This window comes from Schistocerca gregaria, chromosome 1 (assembly GCF_023897955.1).
Source record: "Schistocerca gregaria isolate iqSchGreg1 chromosome 1, iqSchGreg1.2, whole genome shotgun sequence".
Classification (NCBI taxonomy): domain Eukaryota; kingdom Metazoa; phylum Arthropoda; class Insecta; order Orthoptera; family Acrididae; genus Schistocerca; species Schistocerca gregaria.
In genome coordinates this window covers 1192770491-1192798456 of record NC_064920.1, presented here as the reverse complement: position 1 = coordinate 1192798456, position 27966 = coordinate 1192770491, and the positions used below count along the sequence as shown (strand labels likewise).

At 45.6% G+C, this 27966-nt stretch overlaps 1 protein-coding gene and 1 pseudogene across 2 annotated transcripts in view; both read left to right on the top strand.

Annotated features, from left to right (window-relative positions):
* LOC126284554 (uncharacterized) overlaps positions 1 to 18067 on the top strand; it is a 51759-nt gene extending 33692 nt beyond the window's left edge. For both annotated transcript variants that reach the window (XM_049983565.1, XM_049983558.1), the window contains one exon: positions 14480 to 18067. In XM_049983565.1, the coding sequence (XP_049839522.1) occupies positions 14480 to 14966 (487 nt within the window). In that variant the 3' untranslated portion in view covers positions 14967 to 18067. The remainder of the gene's footprint in view (positions 1 to 14479) is intronic.
* On the top strand, positions 12434 to 12550 carry LOC126288589 (5S ribosomal RNA; annotated as a pseudogene).
* Positions 18068 to 27966: the final 9899 nt, after the last annotated feature.

The window sequence follows — 27966 nt, the reverse complement described above, 5'->3', positions numbered from 1 at the left end:
TGGTTTTCGCAGGTAACTTTGAGTTTAGGTTTGGACGCCATACAGGCTTTAGTTCATTAAAATCGGATCACGAAAAAAAGATATTCAAACATATCATCAAGTATAGCGACCCAGACCCCTTCTACAGGCGAATTTGGCCGCCGAGACATCAACGTCAGTGCACTATAATGCTCCTCAAACAACCATAGCACTGTTCCGGCTGCGAGACATGGACATCTATACTGCTGAGAGATGACATCGCCGTCGGGAAAGACATCAAGCATGAAGGGATGCAGGTGGTTGCCAGCTGTCAGCGTGCCTCGATTACTACCAAAGATCCGACGCAAGCGCAGGAGAATGTCTCTCATAGCGCAATGCTGCTCCCACTGGCCTGCGTCCGTGGAGCGCTGCACGTTTCGAGCCGCCGCTGACGCACATGACGACGTCCGTCCGCCTAGCGTAGCAAAAATGTGATTCATCCGAAGAGCCGACACGTTTCAACTCATCGACGATCGAATCACGATGGTCTCGTGTTCACGGTAATCGTATTTGACAATGTCGTTGGGCCAACAAGTGAAAACACGTAGGGATGGTCTGCTGTGGAGCTCCATGTTCAACAATGTACGATGTGATCCGAAAACATTTGTGCGAGCACCAGCGTTGCACTCTGTCGGCAGAGATGCCTCAGATCTCCATCTATCCTACTTTACAGAGCAGACAAGCCTCCGAAACCCACAACATGTGATGAGTCGTGGACTTTCAACCGTTTAGCGCCTAGTAGTACTTTCACTGTCCATATACCTCATTCAGTAGATGTTCACGACAGTAGCACGTCAACATTCCACCAACTTCACCTTCACTCACGTGATGAGTCGTGGACTTCCAACCGTTTAGCGCCTAGTGGTGCTTTCACTGTCCATCTACCTCATTCAGTAGATGTTCACGACAGTAGCACGTCAACATTCCACCAACTTCACCTTCACTCATGTGATGAGTCGTGGACTTCCAACCGTTTAGCGCCTAGTGGTACTTTCACTGTCCATCTACCTCATTCAGTAGATGTTCACGACAGTAGCACGTCAACATTCCACCAACTTCACCTTCACTCATGTGATGCGTCGTGGACTTCTAACCGTTTAGCGCCTAGTGGCACTTTCACTGTCCATCTACCTCATTCAGCAGATGTTCACGAAAGTAGCACGTCAACATTCCACCAACCTCACCTTCACTCATGTGATGAGTCATGGACTTCCAACCGTTTAGCGCCTAGTGGTACTTTCACTGTCCATCTACCTCATTCAGTAGATGTTCACGACAGTAGCACGTCAACATTCCACCAACTTCACCTTCACTCATTCACAGGCTTTGCGTAATAATTATCTGCCCTTTGTCAATATCGCTACTCTCAATGGATTTCCCCATTTGTAGCCGGTTTCTTCGCTAGGGTGGTCCCACCTTCCGCGTCTGCTCCGCTTGCATACTTTTGTTACAGCTTCACGAGCCCATAAGACCACCAGGCGGCATCCTACGTCGCGGCCGGCGATGGTTATAATGTTTTGGCTTATCAGTGTATCTATGTATGTTTTTTCCACGTCTTCTCCGAAACCACTGGACCGATTTCAACCAAACTTGGAACACATGACACTTACTGTTCGGAAAGAACAGCTGCGTGGGGTAAGAACCACCTACCTATCAAAAGGGTAAGAATAGGGATGAAAAAGAAGTGTAGGCCGCGACACGTGAATACCCAGCTGTGATTCATCCAGGATTTGAGAACGGGAGGCACTTAGTGACTTACAACAAACTTTACGCATAATTTCTAAGCTTTACGAAACTTTTTCTCACTGTCAACTCTCTCCGTATTGTTGAAAAAAAAGGACTCCAGTTTGGACAAGAAAAGAATAGAAGATTTCGAAATGTGGTGCTACTGAAGAATGTTGAAGATTAGGTGGGTAGATCACGTAACTAATGAGGAGGTATTGAATAGGGTTTGGGGAGAAGAGAAGTTGGTGGCACAACTTGACTAGAAGAAGGGACCGGTTGGTAGGACACGTTCTGAGGCATCAAGAGATCACAAATATAGCATTGGAGGACAGATTTTAGACATTGTTCACATATAGCACTGAATATATGTGCAAAATTGTATCACTGTGCACATAGTTCAGGTGATTGACATCATAAACACTAAGATGTGTCAAAACATACCGCATCGTGCACGACTATAGAATTTGTTACGTCTTTGATACTGACTATTTGCAACACATTTAGCACAAAGTATCCAAATACACTGCTGGATGTACCGAAAAAAATATATAATTATGCGTTACAGAGGGAGGGGTAGGAGGAGGTGGAGAGAGAAAGAGAATCGGAGGGGATGGACATAGAAACGAAAGAGAAGGAGATAGACAGAGAGAGGGGCACGAGGAGGTGGAAAGAAACAGACAGAGTAGAAGATGGACAGAGAGAGGGGAAGAGGAGATTGATAGAGAATGGGGTTGGAGGAGGTGGACAGAGGGGGGAGGGGGAGACTGACAAATATAACTAAAATAAATATTCTATATCTACATCTACATACATACTCCGCAATCCACGACACGGTGAGTGGCGGAGGGTACTTCTAACATTCTGCGTGGTGTCTGTTGATCTATATCGCGTCTCACTACCACTTTCGCGCAACGAATTGACTAGTTTGAACCGGGGACCTGTTTCTGGTAAGGAGACGTCAGACCACACATGACATGTAGAGTTCAGAAGAGTTCAGTGAGACTAGCGATGATATAACCAAATACTTAATGATTTCAGCGTCAGCTCCACTGCACTGCCTGTAAAAGAATATTAATACTAACTAAATTTAGTGGTAGGGGTTCAAGGCTTTCCTATTTTTAGTTAGCTGGTAAAATAACGTCGAAAAAGCAGTAAAGTTTACCACTGGAAATTTTATTCTACTCACAAAACATTGTTTATAATTTCCACTATTGATAAAAGGAAATGTTTTAATACAAGGATGGTAAAAACCAACTGCGTTCAACAAAAATATGAACGAATATTCCCTGAATGGGTTTCCAAGTTCTAAAATGGATCGAAGGACGACCTATGCTATATCACATCTATAATCTAGGTTAAAATTAAGTTTCACAAAAGAGAAAACTATCAAAATTGTCTACAGTGACCCTCAATTATCTTTAATTACATATCTAACTTGTCGTAAATTACAGTGGCTGATGTGGCTTCTTAATAACTATATAACAGAAAAATCATCGCGTTTCAGATTTTTACTTCAAGTGGCAAATGTGAACACCATGAGCTTTAATTGACGAACGACACTAGTATTACGCAAAAAGGGGGTGTAACAGATGAGACTTCTGCACTCCTGAGTGTCGCTCTAACCGCCGTCTGCTTCACGTCTGCTGTGCAGCGAGCTACCTTAATTTAAGTATTATCTGTATTTTTCTTACTTGTCACTTCTTCTTCTGCGTGTTTTTGCTTTTAGGAAGCTTTAATAGTAGAGTGCTATTAAGTGTTCCATAGATCTCGTGCTTGTTTTGAATACAGTCAGAGAGTCCCTTTAGTCAGCCATAGTGCTAGTAGTGCTAGTGTTTGTTTTCAATACCGTCCAGAGACAGGTAGTGCTATTTTCCTTGTTTCTACAAGAAGTGGTTAGCAATCACAGTTTAGTCAATAATCAACCGCCTTTAGTGAATTAGCAGTCTAGTTAAAAGCTGATTAACACTCTATAGTAAATTGATTTCTTAGGATGGCTAGGATGTGTGGCTGCTGTGTACGGACGCAGGAGGAGCTGGCCACTCTTCGCGAACAGCTGAGCGTGTTGATGGCCGCGGTCAGCCGTCTTCAGGCTGCTGCCTCGGAGTGTAGCGGCAGTGGGGAGTCTGGTGCGTCGCATGGTGCACCCCAGGTGTTAGATGCTTCACCCACTGTCCCTGCTGTCGAGACATCTTCGCGGGTACCGGGCGCGGTTGGGCCACCCTCTCCCCAAGGGGAGTGGCGGGTTCAGCGGCGTTCGCGGCGCACGAGGCGGAGGGTCAATGTGGAGGCTGGCCGTGTGGCATCGCCCGCTCTGCCTGTGAGTGGACATGTGGCTGCTCCTTCAGCAAGGTCGGAGCAGGCACACGGGGGGAGGGGTTTATTAGTTATTGGGAGCTCCAACGTTAGGCGGGTGATGGAGCCCCTTAGGGAAATAGCGGAAAGGTCGGGGAAGAAGGCCAGTGTTCACTCTGTCTGCTTGCCGGGGGGTCTCATCCGAGATGTGGAGGAGGCCCTACCGGCGGCGATAGAGAGCACTGGGTGCACCCGACTGCAAATTGTTGCTCATGTCGGCACCAATGACTCTTGCCGTCTGGGTTCAGAGGTCATCCTCAGTTCGTACAGGCGGTTGGCGGAGTTGGTGAAGGTGGAAAGCCTCGCTCGCGGGGTGGAATCAGAGCTAACTATTTGTAGTATCGTTCCGAGAACCGATCGCGGTCCTCTGGTTTGGAGCCGAGTGGAAGGCTTAAACCAGAGGCTCAGACGATTCTGTGGAGAGCTGGGGTGCAAATTTCTCGACCTCCGCTATCGGGTGGAGAAATGTAGGATCCCCCTGAATAGGTCAGGCATGCACTACACGCCGGAAGCGGCTACGAGGGTAGCGGAGTACGTATGGAGTGCACGTGGGGGTTTTTTAGGTTAGAGAATTCCCTCCCTAGGCCCGACAAGACGCCTCCTGAGACGCGGCAAGGCAGGAGTAGGCAAAATGCAACAAGGAATAACAATATTAATGTGCTAATAGTAAACTGCAGGAGCGTCTATAGAAAGGTCCCAGAACTGCTCTCATTAATAAACGGTCACAACGCCCATATAGTACTAGGAACAGAAAGTTGGATGAAACCAGACGTAAACAGTAATGAAATCCTAAACTCTGATTGGAATGTATACCGCAGAGATAGGCTGGACAGTGAAGGGGGAGGCGTGTTTATAGCGATAAGAAGTGCAATAGTATCGAAGGAAATTGACGGAGATTCGAATTGTGAAATGATTTGGGTGAAGGTCACGGTTAAAGCAGGCTCAGACATGGTAATTGGATGTCTCTATAGGCCCCCGGGCTCAGCAGCTGTTGTGGCTCAGCACCTGAAGAATAATTTGGAAAATATTTCGAGTAGATTTCCCCACCATGTTATAGTTCTGGGTGGAGATTTTAATTTGCCGGATATAGACTGGGAGACTCAAACGTTCATAACGGGTGGCAGGGACAAAGAATCCAGTGAAATATTTTTAAGTGCTTTATCTGAAAACTACCTTGAGCAGTTAAACAGAAAACCGACTCGTGGCGATAATATATTAGACCTTCTGGTGACAAACAGACCCGAACTATTTGAATCAGTTAATGCAGAACAGGGAATCAGCGATCATAAAGCGGTTACTGCATCGATGATTTCAGCCGTAAATAGAAATATTAAAAAAGGTAGGAAGATTTTTCTGTTTAGCAAAAGTGACAAAAAGCAGATTACAGAGTACCTGACGGCTCAACGCAAAAGTTTTGTCTCAAGTGCAGATAGTGTTGAGGATCAGTGGACAAAGTTCAAAACCATGGTACAATATGCGTTAGATGAGTATGTGCCAAGCAAGATCGTAAGAGATGGGAAAGAGCCACCGTGGTACAACAACCGAGTTAGAAAACTGCTGCGGAAGCAAAGGGAACTTCACAGCAAACATAAACATAGTCAAAGCCTTGCAGACAAACAAAAATTACGCGAAGCGAAATATAGTGTGAGGAGGGCTATGCGAGAGGCTTTCAATGAATTCGAAAGTAAAGTTCTATGTACTGACTTGGCAGAAAATCCTAAGAAATTTTGGTCCTATGTCAAAGCGGTAGGTGGATCAAAACAAAATGTCCAGACACTCTGTGACCAAAATGGTACTGAAACAGAGGATGACAGACTAAAGGCCGAAATACTAAATGTCTTCTTCCAAAGCTGTTTCACAGAGGAAGACTGCACTGTGCTTCCTTCTCTAGATTGTCGCACAGTTGACAAAATGGTAGATATCGAAGTAGACGACAGAGGGATAGAGAAACAATTAAAATCGCTCAAAAGAGGAAAGGCCGCTGGTCCTGATGGGATACCAGTTCGATTTTACACAGAGTACGCGAAGGAACTTGCCCCCCTTCTTGCAGCGGTGTACCGTAGGTCTCTAGAAGAGCGTAGCGTTCCAGAGGATTGGAAAAGGTCACCGGTCATCCCCGTTTTCAAGAAGGGACGTCGAACAGATGTGCAGAACTATAGACCTATATCTCTAACGTCGATCAGTTGTAGAATTTTGGAACACGTATTATGTTCATGTATAATGTCTTTTATGGAGACTAGAAATCTACTCTGTAGGAATCAGCATGGGTTTCGAAAAAGACGATCGTGTGAAACCCAGCTCGCGCTATTCGTCCAAGAGACTCAGAGGGCCTTAGACACGGGTTCACAGGTAGATGCCGTGTTTCTTGACTTCCGCAAGGCGTTTGACACAGTTCCCCACAGTCGTTTAATGAACAAAGTAAGAGCATACGGACTATCAGATCAATTGTGTGATTGGATTGAGGAGTTCCTAGATAACAGAACGCAGCACGTCATTCTCAATGGAGAAAAGTCTTCCGAAGTAAGAGTGATTTCAGGTGTGCCGCAGGGGAGTGTCATAGGACCGTTGCTATTCACAATATACATAAATGACCTGGTGGATGACATCGGAAGTTCACTGAGGCTTTTTGCAGATGATGCTGTGGTGTATCGAGAGGTTGCAACAATGGAAAATTGTACTGAAATGCAGGAGGATCTGCAGCGAATTGACGCATGGTGCACGGAATGGCAATTGAATCTCAATGTAGCGAAGTGTAATGTGATGCGAATACATAGAAAGATAGGTCCCTTATCATTTAGCTACAAAATAGCAGGTCAGCAACTGGAAGCAGTTAATTCCATAAATTATCTGGGAGTACGCATTAGGAGTGATTTAAAATGGAATGATCATATAAAGTTGATCGTCAGTAAAGCAGATGCCAGACTGAGATTCATTGGAAGAATCCTAAGGAAATGCAATCCGACAACAAAGGAAGTAGGTTACAGTACGCTTGTTCGCCCAATGCTTGAATACTGCTCAGCAGTGTGGGATCCGCACCAGGTAGGGTTGATAGAAGAGATAGAGAAGATCCAACGGAGAGCAGCGCGCTTCGTTACAGGATCATTTAGTAATTGCGAAAGCGTTACGGAGATGATAGATAAACTCCAGTGGAAGACTCTGGAGGAGAGACGCTCAGTAGCTCGGTACGGGCTTTTGTTAAAGTTTCGAGAACATACCTTCACCGAAGAGTCAAGCAGTATATTGCTCCCTCCTACGTATATCTCGCGAAGAGACCATGAGGATAAAATCAGAGAGATTAGAGCCCACACAGAAGCATACCGACCATCCTTCTTTCCACGTACAATACGAGACTGGAATAGAAGGGAGAACCGATAGAGGTACTCAGGGTACCCTCCGCCACACACCGTCAGGTGGTTTGCGGAGTACGGATGTAGATGTAGATGTAGAAGCTTTATGCGCTGTTATGCGGCATCGCATGCGTTCATTACCTTGTCGGTGTTTGTCAGGGGGCGGCGGGCAGCACAGCTCCGCTCACCTCGCCGTCTCGGAACCAACTCTCTCCTAACTTCTCCTTACTACAATTTACCAAAGTTGGTTTAAAAAAAACTATTTGGCTGAGTTTTCATCTGACTAATCAGGGTCTCAATGTTAACCTTAAGCTCCGCCTACAAAAATTCTGTCTATCCAATGAGAAACGTTATACTTTTCGTGGTGAGGCAATGTTTTTAAAGTTTGCAACGTAACAGAGACGCGAAAAAGTCTCACGCTAAGACTTGCAGCTGGTGTGTTATCGTAAGATCTATACTGTTCTTCTGGAGGGCTCTAGCTTTTAACATGGGCTGGGGGGGGGGGGGGGGGTCCTAGCGGTTAGCTGGCGACGTGGGTGTCCGTCCCTTATCGTAGGGCTTTCCAGCTTAACACGGTTCTGCTCTCGTTTCTCCCCTCGGAACTGCGTCTGTCTCACAGTGGGAAGGAAAGACATGCGTTTAGGCATTCTTGTGTTAGCCTGTGGTATTCCATTTGCTCACTCGTTACTCGTATTACTTTGGTTAATTTAATGTCACGATTTATTCGGAGCTATGTGGCATACTACTGGATTTGCTTATCATGTCAGGGTTTCCATGGAAGGTGTTGGATTTGCCCGACACCTTACATACTTCATACCACAACTGGCATCTTCTTTCCCTGTTCCACTCCCAAACAGAACGAGGGAAAAATGACTGCCTATATGTCTCTGAACGAGCCCTAATCTCTCTTATCTTATCTTTGGGGTCTTTCCGCGAAATATAAGTTGGCGGCAGTAAAATTGTACTGCAGTCAGCCTCAAATGCTGGTTCTCTAAATTTCCTCAGTAGGATTCACGAAAAGAGCGCCCCTTTCCTCCAGAGACTCCCACCCGAGTTCTTGAAGCATTTCCGTAACACTCGCGTGATGATCAAACCTACCAGTAACAAATCTAGCAGCCTGCCACTTAATTGCTTCTATGTCCTCCCTCAATCCGACCTGATAGGGATCCCAAACGCTCGAGCAGTACTCAAGAATGGGTCGTATTAGTGTTTTATAAGCGGTTTCCTTTACAGATGAACCAAATCTTCCCAAAATTCTACCAATGAACTGAAGATGACAATCCGCCTTCCCCATAACTGCCATTACGTGCTTGTCCCACTTCATGTCGCTGTGCAATGTAACCCCCAAATATTTAATTGACGTGACTGTGTCAAGCGCTACACTACTAATGGAGTGTTCAAACATTACGGGATTCTTTTTCCTATTGATCTGCATTAATTTACATTTATCTATATTTAGAGTTAGCTGCCATTCTTTACACCAATCACAAATCTTGTCCAAGTCATCTTGTATCCTCCTACAGTCACTCAACGACGACACCTTCCAGTACACCACAGCACCATCAGCAAACAGCCGCACATTGCTATCCACCCTATGCAAAAGATCATTTATGTAGATAGAAAACAACAGCGGACCTACCACACTTCCCTGGGGCACTCCAGATGATACCCTCACCTCCGATGAACACTCACCATCGAGGACAACGTACTGGGTTCTATTACTTAAGAAGTCTTCGAGTCACTCACATACTTGGGAACCAATCGCAAATGCTCGTACCTTAGTTAGGAGTCTGCTGTGGGGCACCGACTCAAACGCTTTCCGGAAGTCAAGGACTATGGCATACGTCTGATACCTTTCATCGATGGTTCGCAAAATATCATGTGAAAAAAGGGCGAGTTGCGTTTCGCAGGAGCGATGCTTTCTAAAGCCGTGCTGATGCATGGACAGAAACTTCTCTGTCTCAAGGAAATTAATTATATTCGAACTGACAATATGTTCGAGAATCCTGCAACAAACCAATGTTAAGGATATTGGTCTGTAATTTTGAGGATCCGTCCTTCTACCCTTCTTATATACAGGCGTCACCTGCGCTTTTTTTCAGTCGCTCGGGACTCTATGTTGGGCAAGAGATTCGCGATAAATGCAAGCTAAGTAAGGAGCCAATGCAGTAGAGTAGTCTCTGTTAAACCGAATTGGAATCTCCTACATCTACCCGAACTACGCCGAGTACTCGGCTAGTAGTAAATAAGTGCGCTGGTTGCGTGAAGTATGTTCTAATTTGTGCGAAAAATTACGGCTCACTGTGAGAAAAACAAATTTCTCACGTTGCTTTTGAAAGTAATTAAAAAATAACGAGAAAGAAACATTCCTGCACCGCCACTAGGTTACATTTCGTCTGCATATGTACTTTAATGACGACGTTTTTGTTTGGGAAAGAAGTCTCCAAAATTAACTAGCTTGTATTTTTTATAGACGCCCAAGTATAAGTTATCTTTTAATTATCTTTGAAATGTGACACTCCTTGCTATGCGTTTTATTCTTAGTGGCAATTCATTTTATCAGATGATCAGCGTGTTCTGAATATTTATCCGCATTTCGTGTTTCATGCTTAAGTTGTAAATTATTGACAGTGATAGTATACTCCTGAGAGAGAGAGAGAGAGAGAGAGAGAGAGAGAGAGAGAGAGAGAGAGAGAGAGAGAGAGAGAGAGAGAGAGAGCAAGAGGGAAATAGAGAGAGAGGGACAGAGACAGAGAGAGAGAGAGAGAGAGCAAGAGAGAAATAGAGAGAGAGGGACAGAGACAGAGAGAGAGAGAGAGAGTGACAGAGAGAGGCTGGAGGGGGGGGGGGGGGGGAGGGAGAGCACTTTTATAGGTACATGACATCGAATACTGCAGCACATACTTGTATTCAACTGATAACAAAGTCCCAGAATCTTTTAAAAACGCCAAAGTGAATAAAAAAATATTTGAAATTAGTAGGACGTGAGCCAGCTGATTTACATTTCCTAACTCCATTTTGACAACTTTCGACCGTGTCTTTTAGCTTAAATGTCATGAAAGCTTTAACCGCCAAGATGTCGTTATCTGACATTTAATTATAACAAATTATACCAAAGACGCGTTTTTGATCAATTGTCAACGTGACGTTGCCTTGAAACGGCGGAATTTCGTAACACACAAGCTTTAATACGAAAATAATCAAATACGAAAATTCCTTGACAACAAAAATGTTCAAATGTGTCTCACTTCCTAAGGGACCAAACTGCTGAGTTCATCGGTCCCTAGACTTACACACCACTTAAACTAACTTATGCTAAAAACAACACGTACACGCAAGCCCGCGGGAGGAGTCGAATCTCGGGTTGGACCGGCCGCGCAATCCGTCGCATGACGCCTACAACCGCTCGGCCTTTCCCCGCTGGTCCTTAACAAGATCAAATAACTTACGGGAATGCAAACAGCTGACGTCGTCGACAACAGTCGATAATTTGAACGACTTTTTAGAACACCTGAATTCAACTAAACCGAATATTCTTTTCACAATGGAGGTAGAAAGGGATGGGTGCCTTCCCTTCGTTGATGCGTTGGTCACGGGGAAGGTTGATGGAAAGCTGGGACATAATGCTTGCAGGAGCCCTAATCACACTGACTTGTACCTACAGGCTGACAGTTTCACGATCCCGCTCGGCGTGAATGGGTGCCCCCTGTCTTGGTTCACGTCATTTCAGACTCTTGAGAGTTTGCCAACTCAGTTAAGTCCTCTCGAGGTCACCTTTCGGCGGAGTGGATACAATGAAATACAGATCAGACGGGCGGTGCGCTATCGACTAACAGTGCAACAGGTGAGTGTGTAAAGCATGTGTCTACTGTATTTCTTGCAGTTGTGGCATGTAATGTACTGGTACGCTATCAGGACCATGGAGGACCGGTGCACTGAGAACTAGTGTCACACAAACTTACAACAGCCTAGCAAATCAGCTGTTGCAGAACATTGTCTTGGCAGCGGTCATTCTGTGGAACATAACTCGGAGATTCTGGCATGTACTTCCAGCACTGGGAAAGTGTTATTAAGGAAGCAATTGAAATTAATTTGGCAAGTAACCTCGTAAATAGAGATGGAAGTTTTGCTTCAATTCTGCGTAGCATCCTGCTCCATCCCGACTCAAAAAATAGAGGGACAGAATTAATGCTGTCTCGCCCGTTGTTAGGCAATTTTGACTATCAAATGGTTCAAATGGCTCTAAGCGTTATGGGACGTAACATCTGAGGTCATTAGACTTAGAAACTACTTAAACCTAACCAACCTAAGGACGTCATACACATCCATGCTCGAGGCAGGATTTTCGAACCTGCGACCGTAGCTGTCGCGCGGTTCCAGACTGAAGCTCCTAGAACCACTCGGCCACAGCGGCCGGCAAGAAAACCACAGAGAGACGCAAGAAACATGGAGAAGGCATTAAAAACAAGAAAACAGACTACCATGGCTGTCTGACCATGGGAATAAAAAAGGAGAAGCCAGCCACTCTGCAACACATTAAAACTTCCACCCTGAAAGCCCTAGGGTGGACGACACAGACGGAAAAGGAAATGCGCTAAAACTTAGATCAAATGATAAAACCTACCCTCAAGAATAAAACGTAAAACTAAAGCTGCTGTTGAGGCATTGTACCCAACACCGAAAGTAGGGTGCTGAAAAAGTTAAAAGTCCGCCAGAGAGTGGCTAAAAGTGGGCAGACCAGCAAGAGCTGGACGATCGTCATTCGTAAGCCACAGCGACACCGAGGTGCGTCCTCGCGATGGAGGAGGTAACCACGCTTTAGCCACGTATGACCAATGCAGAGCCCACAAAGGACAACTGATTCCCCGCAAGAAGCCCGCAGGAAAGACTTCCACACATTCGCAGTTTCCTTAACGACACGCTGTTTGTTGTGCGTACAGTCTGGATGTACACTAATGCTCATAAATTAAGGATAATTGCAGAATGTGGTTGGCAACGGCCTTGCCGCAGTGGATACACCGGTTCCCGTGAGATCACCGAAGTTAAGCACTGTCGGGCGTGGCCGGCACTTGGATGGGTGACCATCCAGCCGCCATGTGCTGTTGCCATTTTCCGGGGTGCACTCAACCTCGTGATGCCAATTGAGGAGCTACTCGACCGAATAGTAGCGGCTCCGGTCAAAGAAAACCATCATAAGAACCGGGAGAGCGGTGTGCTGACCACACGCTCCTACTATCCGTATCCTCAACTGAGGATGACACGGCGGTCGGATGGTCCCGATGGGCCACTCGTGGCCTGAAGACGGAGTGCTTTTCAGTGCAGAATGTGGTGCCACACAACGAGGCACTACACAAAACTGGCGCTAATAGCATAGGCACATAGGGAACACTCACGACACTGATGTTTTAAGTCACACGGTATTGGTGATAAGTTAAGAAAACCGCCCTGAAACGCATGTGCTACAAAACGCCACTGTTTCCTGCGCATGTACCCCGACATCAGTATGCGATATGATCACCATGCACACGTAAACAGGCCGCACAATGGGTTGGTATACTCCGGAACAGGTGGTCGAGCAGCTGCTGGGGTATAGTCTCCCATTGTTGCACCAGTGCCCGCTGGAGCTCCTGAAGTGTCCTAGGGGTTTGAAGATGTGCAGCGATATGTTGACTGAGAGCACTTCAGACGTTCTTGATGGGGTTTAGGTCTGGGGAGCAGGTAGGCCACTCCATTCGCCTGTTATCTTCTGTTTCAAGGTACTCATGCACGATGGCAGCTCAGGGGTGGGGGCTGTGTCATCATCCATCAGGAGGAAGGTGGGACCCACTGCACCCTTCAAAAGGTGGACATACTGGTGCAAAATGATGTCCAGATACACCTGCCCTGTTACAGTTGCTCTGTCAAAAAGATGCAGGGGTGTACATGCACCAATCATAATCCCACACCACACCATCAAACAATGACCTCCATACAAGTCCCTTTCAAGGACATTAAGGGGTTGATATCTGCTTCCTGGTTCACACCAGATGAAAATCCGGCGAGAATCACTGTTCAGACTATACCTGGATTCGTCCATGAGCATAACCTTGGATCACTGTTCCAATGACCATGTGCTGTGTTCTTGACACCAACCTTTACGGGCTCACCTGCCACCAGGGGTCAGTGGAATGCACCTTGCAGGTCTCCGGGCGAATAAAGTATGTCTGTTCAGCCGTCTGTAGACTGTGTGCCTGGTGACAACTGTTCCAGTGGCTGCGGTAAGGCCCCGAGCAAGGCTACCTACTGTAATCCATGACCATTTGCGGGCACTGATGGTGAGATATCGGTCTTCTTGTGGTGTTGTACACAGTGGACGTCCCGTACTGTAGCTCCTGCACACGTCTTCTTTCTGCTGGAATCGTTGCTATAATCTTGAGGTCGCACTTTCTGGCACACGGACGGCCCGTGCAACGACCTGCTGAGTTCGACCAGCCTCCAGTCGCCCTAGTATTCTACCCTTCATAACATCAGTATGTGTTCTTTGAGCCATTTTCAACACACAGTCACCATTAGCACGTTTGAAAACGTCTGCACACCTTGCTTTCTGCACCGTACTCTGACAGGCACCAACACACTACCGCGCTTGTGGACTGCTGCCAGAGCCACCGTATGACGACTGCACGTCAAATGCACCCCATGGTCATACCCCGAGGTGATTTAAACCGCAAACCACCCACCAGAGCGTTGTTTCACCATGTATCAGCATTATCCTTAATTTATGAGAATGAGTGAATCTACAGTGTAAACTAAGCACAATCAGTTTATCACTGACGTCACTGCCCCACTCACGGTGTGGTAGGCGGCTGTTTAACAGGCAAGCTCGTGACATGAAGCCACAACAAGTAGCCGATTTTGACCAGGAAGTCGCTCGTGTAAAATGGACTCTAGTGCATGGGCCACAGAAGTGGATTGTTGAAAGATTTTGGTATTACGTATGTAGAGTAACTCAAATGCTTGTTAGTATCGGAGAAGGCTGATGCGCGATGACGTTTCCGCAGGAGCGGCAGGGCTGTGGCAGTGGCGAGGTCGGCGGCGGAGGACCCGCAGGCCGGAGGCGGGCAGATGGCGCTCTCGTGGTGGCTGGTGCTGCTGGTGACGTCAGTGCTGTGCTGCCTGCTGCTGCTGGCGGCGGCCGGCGCGCTCACGGCCGGCTACCACGCCTCGTGCTCGCAGTACCGAGAGACTGCGGTGCGCGAGCTGGGCGCTGTGGGGGACGCCGCCGCCGCCGTCTACGACCGCCTCAGCTGCGGCGCCATCTTCGACATCATGGACTTCGTGGAGCCCCACACGCGGCCCTTCCTCGCCAAGGTGGGACAGGAGGACTACTACCCGCTGTCGGAGCAGAGGGACCGCTACCGCGGGGACCCCGTAGACACCGGCGGCGCGCTCATGACCGCCATCGTCAGCTCGTGGCTCAACTCCGCGGTCTGGCTGGCGCTGGTCGCGGCCGACGTGAAGCTGTACGGACGCTGCAAGTGTTGCTAGGCTCCAGTCACTTGCTGATCGATCACCGACTGAGCGCTCGAGTGCTATTATTTATAATGCACTATTCCAATATCGGCATTTTGCCTTTTTGACGTGGTCACGTTTGATAGCAACTGACACTGTTGAAGGACCACACAGTGGCATGCGCAGTAGTTTGGTGTTACTTATAATAAAAGGTGCCAGGAACAGTAACGGTGTTTGTAGCTGACACCACATTTATATTGTGTGTAGTGTCGCTCTCGCTAATCGAAAGTTGTGATTCCAGTTTTCAAAATCCTGCCAACATCCAAGCACACCATCTCGGATGCCATTTACACCCGTATCCCACTCATGTACTCTTTCCTTGCTCCAAGAATCCCACGACTTCCCTCCACGCAAAAAGCAAAAGGGTGCACCGTCTGCTGTCTTTCCCTCACTCCTCCGGCTCATTGCGTCACAAATAGTCCACCAATCAGCGTTACTCTTACAAACGGGAGAATGGCTAAGCTGACCAATCCACAAATATATAGCACCTGTGTTAGGCATTTCCTGTCCACTAGGTCCATCAAAAAAATGTGGATGCGGGGGCTCTCCCAAACAATACAGCGGGTTTTGCTTTTAAGGTGAACACGCAGGCCATTATCCCTTTTCTCCGGCAAAAACTGTTATGGTCCGTAGGCGGTCGGCCGGCCGGCGCAGCTGTGTGCTAACTCACACTCCTACAGACTTTCCAGTGGGCTGGAACAAACACTCCTGTGGCCATCGTGTCTTGAATGTTGGCGTACGCCAGCGTCGACTTTCTAATCCCGGTGTACACTTGCGATTTATTTATTAGATTTGCATATCCATTAAATGGATATACGTAAAATTGACTCTACCCTATCGAGTTTGGGCTCGAATGAAACGTCTTGATAGGCAGAATACGGTGGTGAGGTAGGAATATGTAAGAAATGAAGGTCAGGAGACCATGCCACCTTACACCCCCAACATAACTCCTGCAATATGCTAATGGCACCGCCTGCCTAACCACTCGTCATACCCTTCAACTCTCATGTGTCCCTCCAACGGCCCTGAATCTGCTAGTGGAGTGATGTAATACGTGGAAACGTCAACTAAACCGGCAGAAAAGTCAGGCTACCATCTCGGGTCACACCACTCGACGCTTCCATAGTCCAGATTTCCATCATTCCATCTACAACCAACTCATCCCTTTGACTACCACAGAAAAGTATGTAAGGGCTAACTCTCGACATAAAACTAATATGCAAACCACATCTCCTTACCATCCAACACAAAGCCCGAAATCGACTAAAACTATTATCAGGCCCCACTTGGGGCCTACATCCTTCTACCACTATCATCACCTATAAATCCCTCATCCACACCAACCTAACCTATGCTAATGTTGCCTAGATCTCCACTTCGCCTAATTTCTGTAAGTCCCTTGAAATTGTGGAAAGACACACAATCTGCCTTGCCTGCCACATTCGCCTACCTTCCCCAACTCATCCGTTTCCCCACACCTTCTTCTCTTCCCAGAGAACCTTCAGATTCCAAATATTAATCACAAAACCCAGTCTCAGCATCCACTTTCCCATCCACTAATCACCAATCCAGGTACCTAGCTGCACCACTATATCCATATTCCACTTTCTATGCACCTCCATGCCTTATCCATCCCCACCTGCTGGAATTTTAACCAACTCCCACTTCACAACTATGAAATCCGTTCCAAGATATACCCCAATCACAACGCTGCACCTCAGACTATCCTCCAACTTTCTCTTTTCCCCTTCATCCGCCTTGCTCACATCTAGTCACTCCCTGCAGTTCTGCAGAGCCCCATAGCCATACTCATCATCACACCTTCATCATGACAACTTCTTCACATGACCCCTAGCCATCATTCACGTTTAAGAGTGACTGTATTTTAACTGTAATATAAAATGTCAAACGAGTTTTAAAAACCACCAGTACTTTCATCTATGTGTATTTTACAAATCTTTGTTTAGTGCTACTTGTTTTTACAGAAAAAGTGTAACTGTCGTCCACCTAAGTATTTTTTACAAAATCATTTGTTACTGTCACCTTTTATATGTTTTAACCATTTTTAAATAAAATTTTTATAACTTTTGGCTGAAGAGCGGTTTTTCTCTGCTGCCAGCCCGCCCATCACTAAAGAAACAAAAATCACTAGCTCTCAATGTAGAATCTATACAAGTATACGTTGAGCCAATAAGTGTGGACCAGAATGATGTATACATTGTGTTAGAAAATTTCCGTTACAGACTTCTAGGATTCGTAGAGGGGAGTAAGTAGATAATATTTTGAATTGGATCCCAAGTCCGGAAACGTAACGTTTCCGTGCTACACCCATTTGAAAACATGTTGGTAAAACGGCCACTTTTACGATTAATTAGTTAGGTGTGACCCAGCACATCACTTGTTTTACAGTTCCAGTCATTAATAGCCAGAGAAATTGCAATTGTACTTTTTGACAGGTCCTTTTCAACGTGATACAGTGGAGCCTCTTCTAATTCGGGTATACGGCGTCTACTTGGAGCATCAGAGTTACGCCTGCTCACGGAGAAGGTACCCTTTCTTTAGACGGTCGCGTAATTGTCGCGGGAAGGGTAAGCAATGAAGTCAGACGTTGTGGGGAAGGCGAAACAGCTCCTCCAATACCGTGACCTTAGCCAGTCAAAAGGTTCATGTCGGTGAATTCTGCAAACATATACTCAACTATGTTCATCTAACACTCACAGACACGTGTATCAGACTCGAACAAGGTCAGAGAGGTACGATTGACGTCAAAAGACATTAGCCGATCCGATGTAAGCATCCCCCACCGTCACTACCCTGTTACATAGCCACCAAGCAAACATGTTTTCAAACGTCTGTAGCACGGATACGGCACCTTCCCGGAGACGATTTTCTGTTCAAAATACTACGTACTCACTCCCCTCTACAAGTCCTAGAAGCTTGTAACTGGAATTTCCGAACAACCTGTATGTATTACTCATATTTTGAAATTTTTGACATGTTCTTATATACTTACTTTGCGGTTCACTTGACGATGGGTAAATTAAAAACCACAATAATGTATTTAAAAAATAAATAATTCAACATTATATGGCGAAATTTCTGTCTTTTACAAAGTTTTATATTGTTGTGAATCAAAACCAGTAAAAATTAACCATCTACTGTTGTGTTAGAGGAATGTAGCTGTCGGTACTTAATCGATCTTAACCGCTCGACCTGCAGCGATAAGAAATACGCTCTGGGCTTTCTCTCATGGGTAATTCTGACTCAGAGATTGGAATTCACGCTATGGATCGGATTACCCTTAAAATTACAAGTAGAAGTGAGATGTGGCCGAAAACTACCTCCCTTCCAGAAATGTGTTGAAATATGAAATGTTGTTGTTGTTGTCTTCAGTCCTGAGACTGGTTTGATGCAGCTCTCCATGCTACTCTATCCTGTGCAAGCTGCTTCATCTCCCAGTACCTACTGCAACCTACATCCTTCTGAATCTGCTTAGTGTACTCATCTCTCGGTCTCCCTCTACGATTTTTACCCTCCACGCTGCCCTCCAATGCTAAATTTGTGATCCCTTGATGCCTCAAAACATGTCCTACCAACCGATCCCTTCTTCTAGTCAAGTTGTGCCACAAACTTCTCTTCTCCCCAATCCTATTCAATACCTCCTCATTAGTTACGTGATCTATCCACCTTATCTTCAGTATTCTTCTGTAGCACCACATTTCGAAAGCTTCTATTCTCTTCTTGTCCAAACTAGTAATCGTCCATGTTTCACTTCCATACATGGCTACACTCCAAACAAATACTTTCAGAAACGACTTCCTGATACATAAATCTATATTCGATGTTAACAAATTTCTCTTCTTCAGAAACGCTTTCCTTGCCATTGCCAGTCTACATTTTATATCCTCTCTACTTCGACCATCATCAGTTATTTTACTTCCTAAATAGCAAAACTCCTTTACTACTTTAAGTGTCTCATTTCCTAATCTAATTCCCTCAGCATCACCCGATTTAATTTGACTACATTCCATTATCCTCGTTTTGCTTTTGTTGATGTTCATCTTATATCCTCCTTTCAAGACACTGTCCATTCCGTTCAACTGCTCTTCCAGGTCCTTTGCCGTCTCTGACAGAATTACAATGTCATCGGCGAACCTCAAAGTTTTTACTTCGTCTCCATGAATTTTAATACCTACTCCAAATTTTTCTTTTGTTTCCTTTACTGCTTGCTCAATATACAGATTGAATAACATCGGGGAGAGGCTACAACCCTGTCTCACTCCTTTCCCAACCACTGCTTCCCTTTCATGCCCCTCGACTCTTATTACTGCCATCTGGTTTCTGTACAAATTATAAATAGCCTTTCGCTCCCTGTATTTTACCCCTGCCACCTTTAGAATTTGAAAAAGAGTATTCCAGTCAACATTGTCAAAAGCTTTCTCTAAGTCTACAAATGCTAGAAACGTGGGTTTGCCTTTTCTTAATCTTTCTTCTAAGATAAGACGTAAGGTCAGTATTGCCTCACGTGTTCCAACATTTCGACGGAATCCAAATTGATCCTCCCCGAGGTCTGCATCTACCAGTTTTTCCATTCGTCTGTAAAGAATTCGCGTTAGTATTTTGCAGCCGTGGCTTATTAAACTGATAGTTCGGTAATTTTCACATCTGTCAGCACCTGCTCTCTTTGGGATTGGAATTATTATATTCTTCTTGAAGTCTGAGGGTATTTCGCCTGTCTCATACATCTTGCTCACCAGCTGGTAGAGTTTTGTCATGACTGGCTCTCCCAAGGCCGTCAGTAGTTCTAATGGAATGTTGTCTACTCCGGGGGCCTTGTTTCGACTCAGGTCTTTCAGTGCTCTGTCAAACTCTTCACGCAGTATCGTATCTCCCATTTCGTCCTCATCTACATCCTCCTCCATTTCCATAATATTGTCCTCAAGTACATCGCCCTTGTATAAACCTTCTATATACTCCTTCCACCTTTCTGCCTTCCCTTCTTTGCTTAGAACTGGGCTGCCATCTGAGCTCTTGATGTTCATACAAATGGTTCTCTTACCTCCAAAGGTCTCTTTAATTTTCCTGTAGGCAGTATCTATCTTACCCCTAGTGAGATAAGCTTCTACATCCTTACATTTGTCCTCTAGCCATCCCTGTTTAGCCATTTTGCACTTCCTGTCGATCTCATTTTTGAGACGTTTGTATTCCTTTTTGCCTGCTTCATTTACTGCATTTTTATATTTTCTCCTTTCATCAATTAAATTCAATATTTCTTCTGTTACCCAAGGATTTCTAGCAGCCCTCGTCTTTGTACCTACTTTATCCTCTGCTGCCTTCACTACTACATCCCTCAGAGCTACCCATTCTTCTTCTACTGTATTTCTTTCCCCTATTCCTGTCAATTGTTCCCTTATGCTCTCTCTGAAACTCTGTACAACCTCTGGTTCTTTCAGTTTATCCAGGTCCCATCTCCTTAATTTCTCACATTTTTGCAGTTTCTTCAGTTTTAATCTACAGGTCATAACCAATAGATTGTGGTCAGAGTCCACATCTGCCCCTGGAAATGTCTTACAACTTAAAACCTGGTTCCTAAATCTCTGTCTTACCATTATATAATCTATCTGATACCTTTTAGTATCTCCAGGGTTCTTCCACGTATACAACCTTCTTTCATGATTCTTAAACCAAGTGTTAGCTATGATTAAGTTGTGCTCTGTGCAAAATTCTACTAGGCGGCTTCCTCTTTCATTTCTTAGCCCCAATCCATATTCACCTACTATGTTTCCTTCTCTCCCTTTTCCTACACTCGAATTCCAGTCACCCATTACTATTAAATTTTCGTCTCCCTTCACTATCTGAATAATTTCTTTTATTTCATCGTACATTTCTTCGATTTCTTCATCATCTGCAGAGGTAGTTGGCATATAAACTTGTACTACTGTAGTAGGTGTGGGCTTCGTATCTATCTTGGCCACAATAATGCGTTCACTATGCTGTTTGTAGTAGCTTACCCGCATTCCTATTTTCCTATTCATTATTAAACCTACCCCTGCATTCCCCCTATTTGATTTTGTGTTTATAACCCTGTAGTCACCTGACCAGAAGTCTTGTTCCTCCTGCCACCGAACTTCACTAATTCCCACTATATCTAACTTTAACCTATCCATTTCCCTTTTTAAATTTTCTAACCTACCTGCCCGATTAAGGGATCTGACATTCCACGCTCCGATCCGTAGAACGCCAGTTTTCTTTCTCCTGATAACGACATCCTCCTGAGTAGTCCCCGCCCGGAGATCCGAATGGGGGACTATTTTACCTCCGGAATATTTTACCCAAGAGGATGCCATCATCATTTAATCATACAGTAAAGCTGCATGTCCTCGGGAAAAATTACGGCTGTAGTTTCCCCTTGCTTTCAGCCGTTCGCAGTACCAGCACAGCAAGGCCGTTTTGGTTAATGTTGCAAGGCCAGATCAGTCAATCATCCAGACTGTTGCCCCTGCAACTACTGAAAAGGCTGCTGCCCCTCTTCAGGAACCACACGTTTGTCTGGCCTCTCAACAGATACCCCTCCGTTGTGGTTGCACCTACGGTACGGCCATCTGTATCGCTGAGGCACGCAAGCCTCCCCACCAACGGCAAGGTCCATGGTTCATGGGGGGGGCCCATATGAAATGAGTACAACAAATTATGTGTTCTCTTGAAATAACTGTGACAGTAAAATCAGAGGAATTCGAGTTCTCAAAGAGTATAACCGATGAGTGTTCCTTTCTTGCACTATTTTAAGTTGGTTTGGAGGGGGGCGGTGGTATGGGGGAAGTGATAGCGTCGTCTTCAGTCATACACCATAGGGCGAGTAAAGAAGGCGACTTGTGGAGTAAAGAAGGTGACTTGGACTTCAACCGGCCCCGTAGGTTTCTAAATCTGCTGACAACGACAAAAGGATGGGTAATTTTGGGTTCTACAGAAACCTCAAACATTTTTTAATGCAAGTAGAAAGGTAAACGTATTTCGCAGAGTGTTACCTTACTCTTTAAGGTTCATTTATTACGCCTACATCTACTCGTATCTTCTGATCTAAAAGCCACCATACAGTATATTTCCTCTCTTTATGTCGCATTCGTGGACGATGTCCGACAGTGAAAATTGTCGGATTCTATGTACGGTCTCAAACTTTTCTCATTTCAGTACCATGGTGACAATGCGAAATATAAGTTGGACGCTCTAATACGGTCCCTCACTTGCCTTGGAACATGGGCTTGGAAATTTGTTGGAGTATGCGACGTCTTGTGCAGCTTCCAGCTGCGGTTTATTGATCATATTAGTGACACTGCATGAAAGGAGCGATGAGAAATTTTGTGATCCTTCTTTGAATCCTTCCTGTCTTTACCATTAATTCAACTGGATGAAGGATCGAAACCAACAAACGCTTTTCAAACCTGTTCGTCACATGGGTTAATAAGTAACTTCAATATTCAGTGAACTACAGTTACTGTGGAATCGTCCGTTAAAACTGGGGATGGAACGTAACTTGTCCATGTCTAGTTTTATGGGGTAGTTCCACCTTCATCCGCTATAGACAAGTGCTTGTATACTTATATACCCGAAGGTTGTGACTGAATCCAATGACTGGTAGCCGATATCGACTCTTTCCGCAAATTTATGCGCATGTTTGGAACATTTTGAACGGGTATGAAGTATGGTGTATGATGTATAGTGTTGCTTATACTATGAAATTTGTTGATGACCAATTTCGAGCGCAAACACCGATTATCAGCTTGGAAATACTGTCGAAGCTCCCTTTTGTAAAGGCCTCGACGCCACTGCTGTGGAGGCTGAGCTGGCACTGTTGTTACGGTAGGTACGGCTTCTAGTGCAGTACACCACTAAGACAATTTTTTGCCTGCCACTATTACAGAGCTGTGCCCCAGGATCAGGTAACAGGATAGAGGACGAAGATTCTACAACACTCCAACAAATTAGTAACCAAGTCACACAAATGAGTTAAAAAGATTTACTTATCTTTGTGACTTGTCGAATAGTGAAGTCTGCTACACTGCATGTAATATAACACAAAGAGGGCCCTCAATGGCTAAGGGCAAATAATCGTTGGTAAACTTCACACTACACAGCAAATGTAATTTACAACTGTCTGTTCACTTCTAAGAGTTCACTACACGGGGTTCCTTGTCTAGGTCAGCCCTGGACGGTGATCTATAACCAAGTGGGCGAGACCTGCTATTCAATCTTCCGAGAAGGCTTCTGTCCGTTTTCGTCCGGTCATTGGCCGAAAGCAGGCCGAGATGAAGTTGATATCGCAGGTTCGAATCCTGCCTCGGGCATGGATGTATGTGATGTCCTTAGGTTAGTTACGTTTAATTAGTTCTAAGTTGTAGGCGACTAATGACCTCATAAGTTAAGTCTCATAGTGCTCAGAGCCGTTTGAACCATCTTTGAAGTTGATATCTTCATCCTCAGCTCCGCCCGTGGCGCTGGTGGAAGTCGTGCAAGTGGCGAGTCTCTATGGCACAGGCACCAGCTCGCATGTTTGCGCCTGTGGTGCTTTTGCCCTGGCTGTGTATTATTCCGACGACACACCACTACAAGTTTTCTGTGACGAAGTGGTAAACCGTCACTATTTGAAACATGACCATGGATGCTTCCCATCCGCAACTGGTCTTTACGAAATTGGACTGCGCAAGACAGACAATGCAGTGTGTCCGAGAAGTTCCCTTACACCTTGTTCAGAAACTACATAGTCGCGCAGATAAGCACGATGCTGACTGCCTTAACATACAGCAACAGCGTACAGAATAGCTGATCAAAATATCCGGACAACTATTGGTGACTGGAGCGTGTCCATCCTTCACCTTTACAACGGTTCGAACTCTGTTGGGGACACTTTCAATGAGATGTCTGAATGTCTGTAGAGGAATGTCAACGGATTCTTCCTCAAGAGCAGAAACCAGATTAGGTAGTGATGTTGCACGCTGTGGTCTGAGGCGAAGCGACATTCTCACTCTCTGCTCCATTCGGTTCAGGTCAGTCCATTTTAGGATTATAGTTATCCACGAACCATTGCCTCATAGATGCTGCTCTGTGACATGCTAATACAAAGAATCATCGTCCCTCTACTGTACAACATATGCAACTCTGTAAAATTCGTATCCTTCTGGTTTTAGCATTTTCTTAAGCACAGTAAGGGGACCAGCACAAAAAACATATTCATACTCTTAAAACTACCCCCTGCATACTTCAATGTTGACACTACACGTAATGGTATGTATGTATTAAACAGGGGGCCTAGGAACGACAGAGAGGCTTCTTCCCGCCGTAGAGCTCAGTTGTTTGCAAGCCCACAACAGGCCACAGCAGTCCATCCACCCCATCGCCGAACCCAGGATTATTGTGCGGTTCGGCCCCCTAGTGGACACCCCGGGAACGTCTCATACCAGACGAGTGTAACCCCAAATGTTTGCATGGAAGAATAATTATGGTGTACGCGTACAGTGTAACTGAGGTGGAATAAGGGGAACCACTCCGCATTGGCCCAGGTAGTTGGAAAACAGCCTTAAAAACCATCCTGCCAGCCGCGGTGGTCTCGCGGTTCTAGGCGCGCAGCCCGGAACCGCTAGACTGCTACGGTCGCAGGTTCGAATCCTGCCTCGGGCATGGATGTGTGTGATGTCCTTAGGATAGTTAGGTTTAAGTAGTTCTAAGTTCTAGGGGACTGATGACCAAAGATGTTAAGTCACATAGTGCTCAGAGCCATTTTTTTAAAAACCATCCACAGACTGGCCGGCACACCTCACCTCGTCAGCAATTCCGCCGGGCGGATTCGTGCCGGTGTCCGGCATACCTTCGCGCTCGGCAAGCAGCGCGTTGACTGTGTGGCTAGCCGGAAGGGCTGATGGTAGGTAACAGTCTCCACTCATTCTCCATGTCTAAACCCTTCCATCCGATTCTTATCGGATACAGCGTGATTCATCACTCCAAATCAGTCGTTTACAGTCATCCACCTTCCAGTAGGTCGCTCTTTACACGGTATAAATTGCGGACCTCACAGGTTTGTGGCTTATGCAATGCAACTCGACCCTTGTACCCCATTATTTTTAAATCCCAACGCACAGTTACTGCGCTAGCTGGACTGCTGGTAGCATTTTGGAGATCACGAGTGATCCTCCCTCTTATTTTATGATATTTTTGGCAACCGCCATCTAGAAAGTCCGACGGTCCCTGTACATCAGTACATGAGGTCAGTCTGGCTTTGTTTTAGCTGCGGTTGTTCCTCCCAGTTTCCACTTCACAGTCAGATCACCAAGAGTCTACTTGGGCAGCCTGAGAAGCGATGAAAAGTCCCTGATGAATTTATAACCCAGAAGTCACTCAGCTCTTCTGACCAACAGATTTTGTTGTTACTGCTTCTCTTCTGATAACACAATTCTCATGGCCTTCTTTTATGCTGGTGCATCCGCTTCTCGTTACATCTAGAGGTCAATTCTTCATTACATAGGAGTGTACTTTTGATCCGAAAGTGTAGTCTGTTGTATATTGAAACACTGTCTTAGAAAACCTGTGCATACAAATGACCTGCATATGCACCATAGGAATCTGTACGTTTCCATATCCTCGTTGACACCTTGCAAAGCTTTTCAGGAGTTACACCTCGAATAACTTCCTCGACACTTTTGCGCAATTCTTCATTAGACTTGCACTGAAGCTCAGCCACATGGGACCTCATCATTTCTCATTATGAGCTGTGGCGCTTCGTAAGGCCAGGGATCGCGATGATCGTTTCAAAGGGGCTGGAGACGTTGCCGAACCACGACCAGTCCATTGGCTTCGAAATTGTTGATCAAGCAACTCACGCACCTGAATAGCGAAGTGTGTTGTAACGTCACATGAAGCACGATTTCCTTGTTTTGGAGCTGCGTATTAACCACATCTGCATCGTATCCAAAAAAGAATTTCCATTCGTACCCCTCAAAAAAGTGTGGTCTGAACAGCCATCATGATGAGGTATAGGCCACATGATAAGATGAGACAGGTTCCTTTACAACTGTTGCACATAATGAGGATTTTCTTTAGATTAGAAACAATATACCTATGTCTACATATATACTCCACAAGCCACCCTAAGGTGTATGGCGGAGGGTGTTTTGTATACCAATGTCCACTGCTCCCTTTTCCTGTTCCAGTCGCGTATGATTAGGGGGAAGAACGATCGCTGGTGAGCATCTGTGTGGGGTCGAGTCTCATGTGTGAACTTTTTAAGCGTATTGTCATATCGCTGGCTTAGTTGTGGAGTATCTTTGCGGGTAGCCGCATCTGTACAGAGTCGAACGCGGGACACGGAACTGTTATGTAGTGTTGTGTGTAGCTCTGCATGTGAGAGGCATTGTTAGTATGGAAGTTGAAGTGTTGCTACAAGTGCTATTAGAGTAAAGTGATAAGATATGCAAATGATTCAGAGGCAAGTGCTTCAAGAAGTAATAAAAAATGAGCAGTGCTACTGATAACGGATTTGTGTATCCTCTCGTTGCGTGTCGTACCGTACAGTATCAATCATCTGCACCGTGTTCCGTCTCTCAGAATGAACCGATGTGAATCAGCAAAAATTAGTCACCACAAAAGAGTGCAGTCAAGCGCCAGTGTCTTGTAGCGAGCGTGAGGACGTGCGTTCGGTCATCGCGTTTCCGCATCATCAACAATCAGCCGCGCCGCGACGGTTACGCGCACGCTCGTACAAGTGAGGAACTGTGAACTGAAAATGTAACTCTACGAACAGTGTTATAACATTACTAGTGTCGAGGAGGACTGGTAGCAAAATAAATTTGTGTACGCGTGGCGAGCGTAAGAACTTTCGTTCGATTATTTGGCTTTCGCATCATCAACAATCACCCACGCCGTGTTCGGTTACGCGTACGCTCGTCCAAGTGATATAGTGGACAGACATCACCTATAAGTTGACATAAAAACTTAGGACTTAGAATGTAAACAGTGCAACCTGTTCTTTCTTATCGTCTCAGAATGTAGATGTTCATACCAGACGTAGGACAGTGTTGTGTTTTAACGTTGAGTGGCTCCCCTAAACCCGCTTGTATATTTCGACAGATAATTTCAGGCAGGCCAGCAGTAGTGTGTAGCACAACAACACGACCGCCGCGGGATTACCAGGTAGGTGGAGTGGACAAGAAAAGCTGAAACGAGAAGACAGTTAAAGGTCCCCCAGCCATTTGTACCCCCGGGCGTGTTACAAACTTTGATATACCGCACGTTCACCAGAGACTACCAATTCTGAACGAGAATCGGGATTCGGAAATTATGCCAACGAGTCACGCCAGGCTGCAACTCGCTGCTCCACGTAGTTGTCAGATAATTCGTTCACAAACATCTGTCTAAATCATTTAACTTCCGAATATTGATTTTAATGTGGTCATCAATTGTTGACCAGTGTGCACGATTTTTAGCTGCTCTTTTGGGAATGGACTGAGCGACGTGGCTCACGTTTCCTCTCGCCGGTCCTTTCGTCCAATATGTGACCTGTCTCTAACACTGCCTTAAACAAAAAAACCTTTCTGGCAATCAAGAAGGGCTGCGTTAGGAGACACGGTGTTGCTAAAGCGATATCTAAGCTCACTCATTGTATCCTTCATTGTTCTCGCTGTCTTCAGACGTTCGTACAACCGTACAGACGGCAGTAATGACTCCTCAACAGTGCAACTGAGTCCACTCACACCAGCTAAGGGTACTGAAACAAAACAACAGAATACGCACAACAGAGTTTTTCGTCTACTAAAAAATAGCAAGGATATCAAGAAATCGGGGAATTCGGCCGCCTGGTTCAAGTCTTTTCATTTGACGCTTCTTCGGCAATTTGCTGGCTGGTGATGATGAAAATAAGGTGAGGACAACTCACAAACACGCAGTCCCGAATGAAGAAAATAGCCGACCCAGCCGGTAATTGGACAAGGGC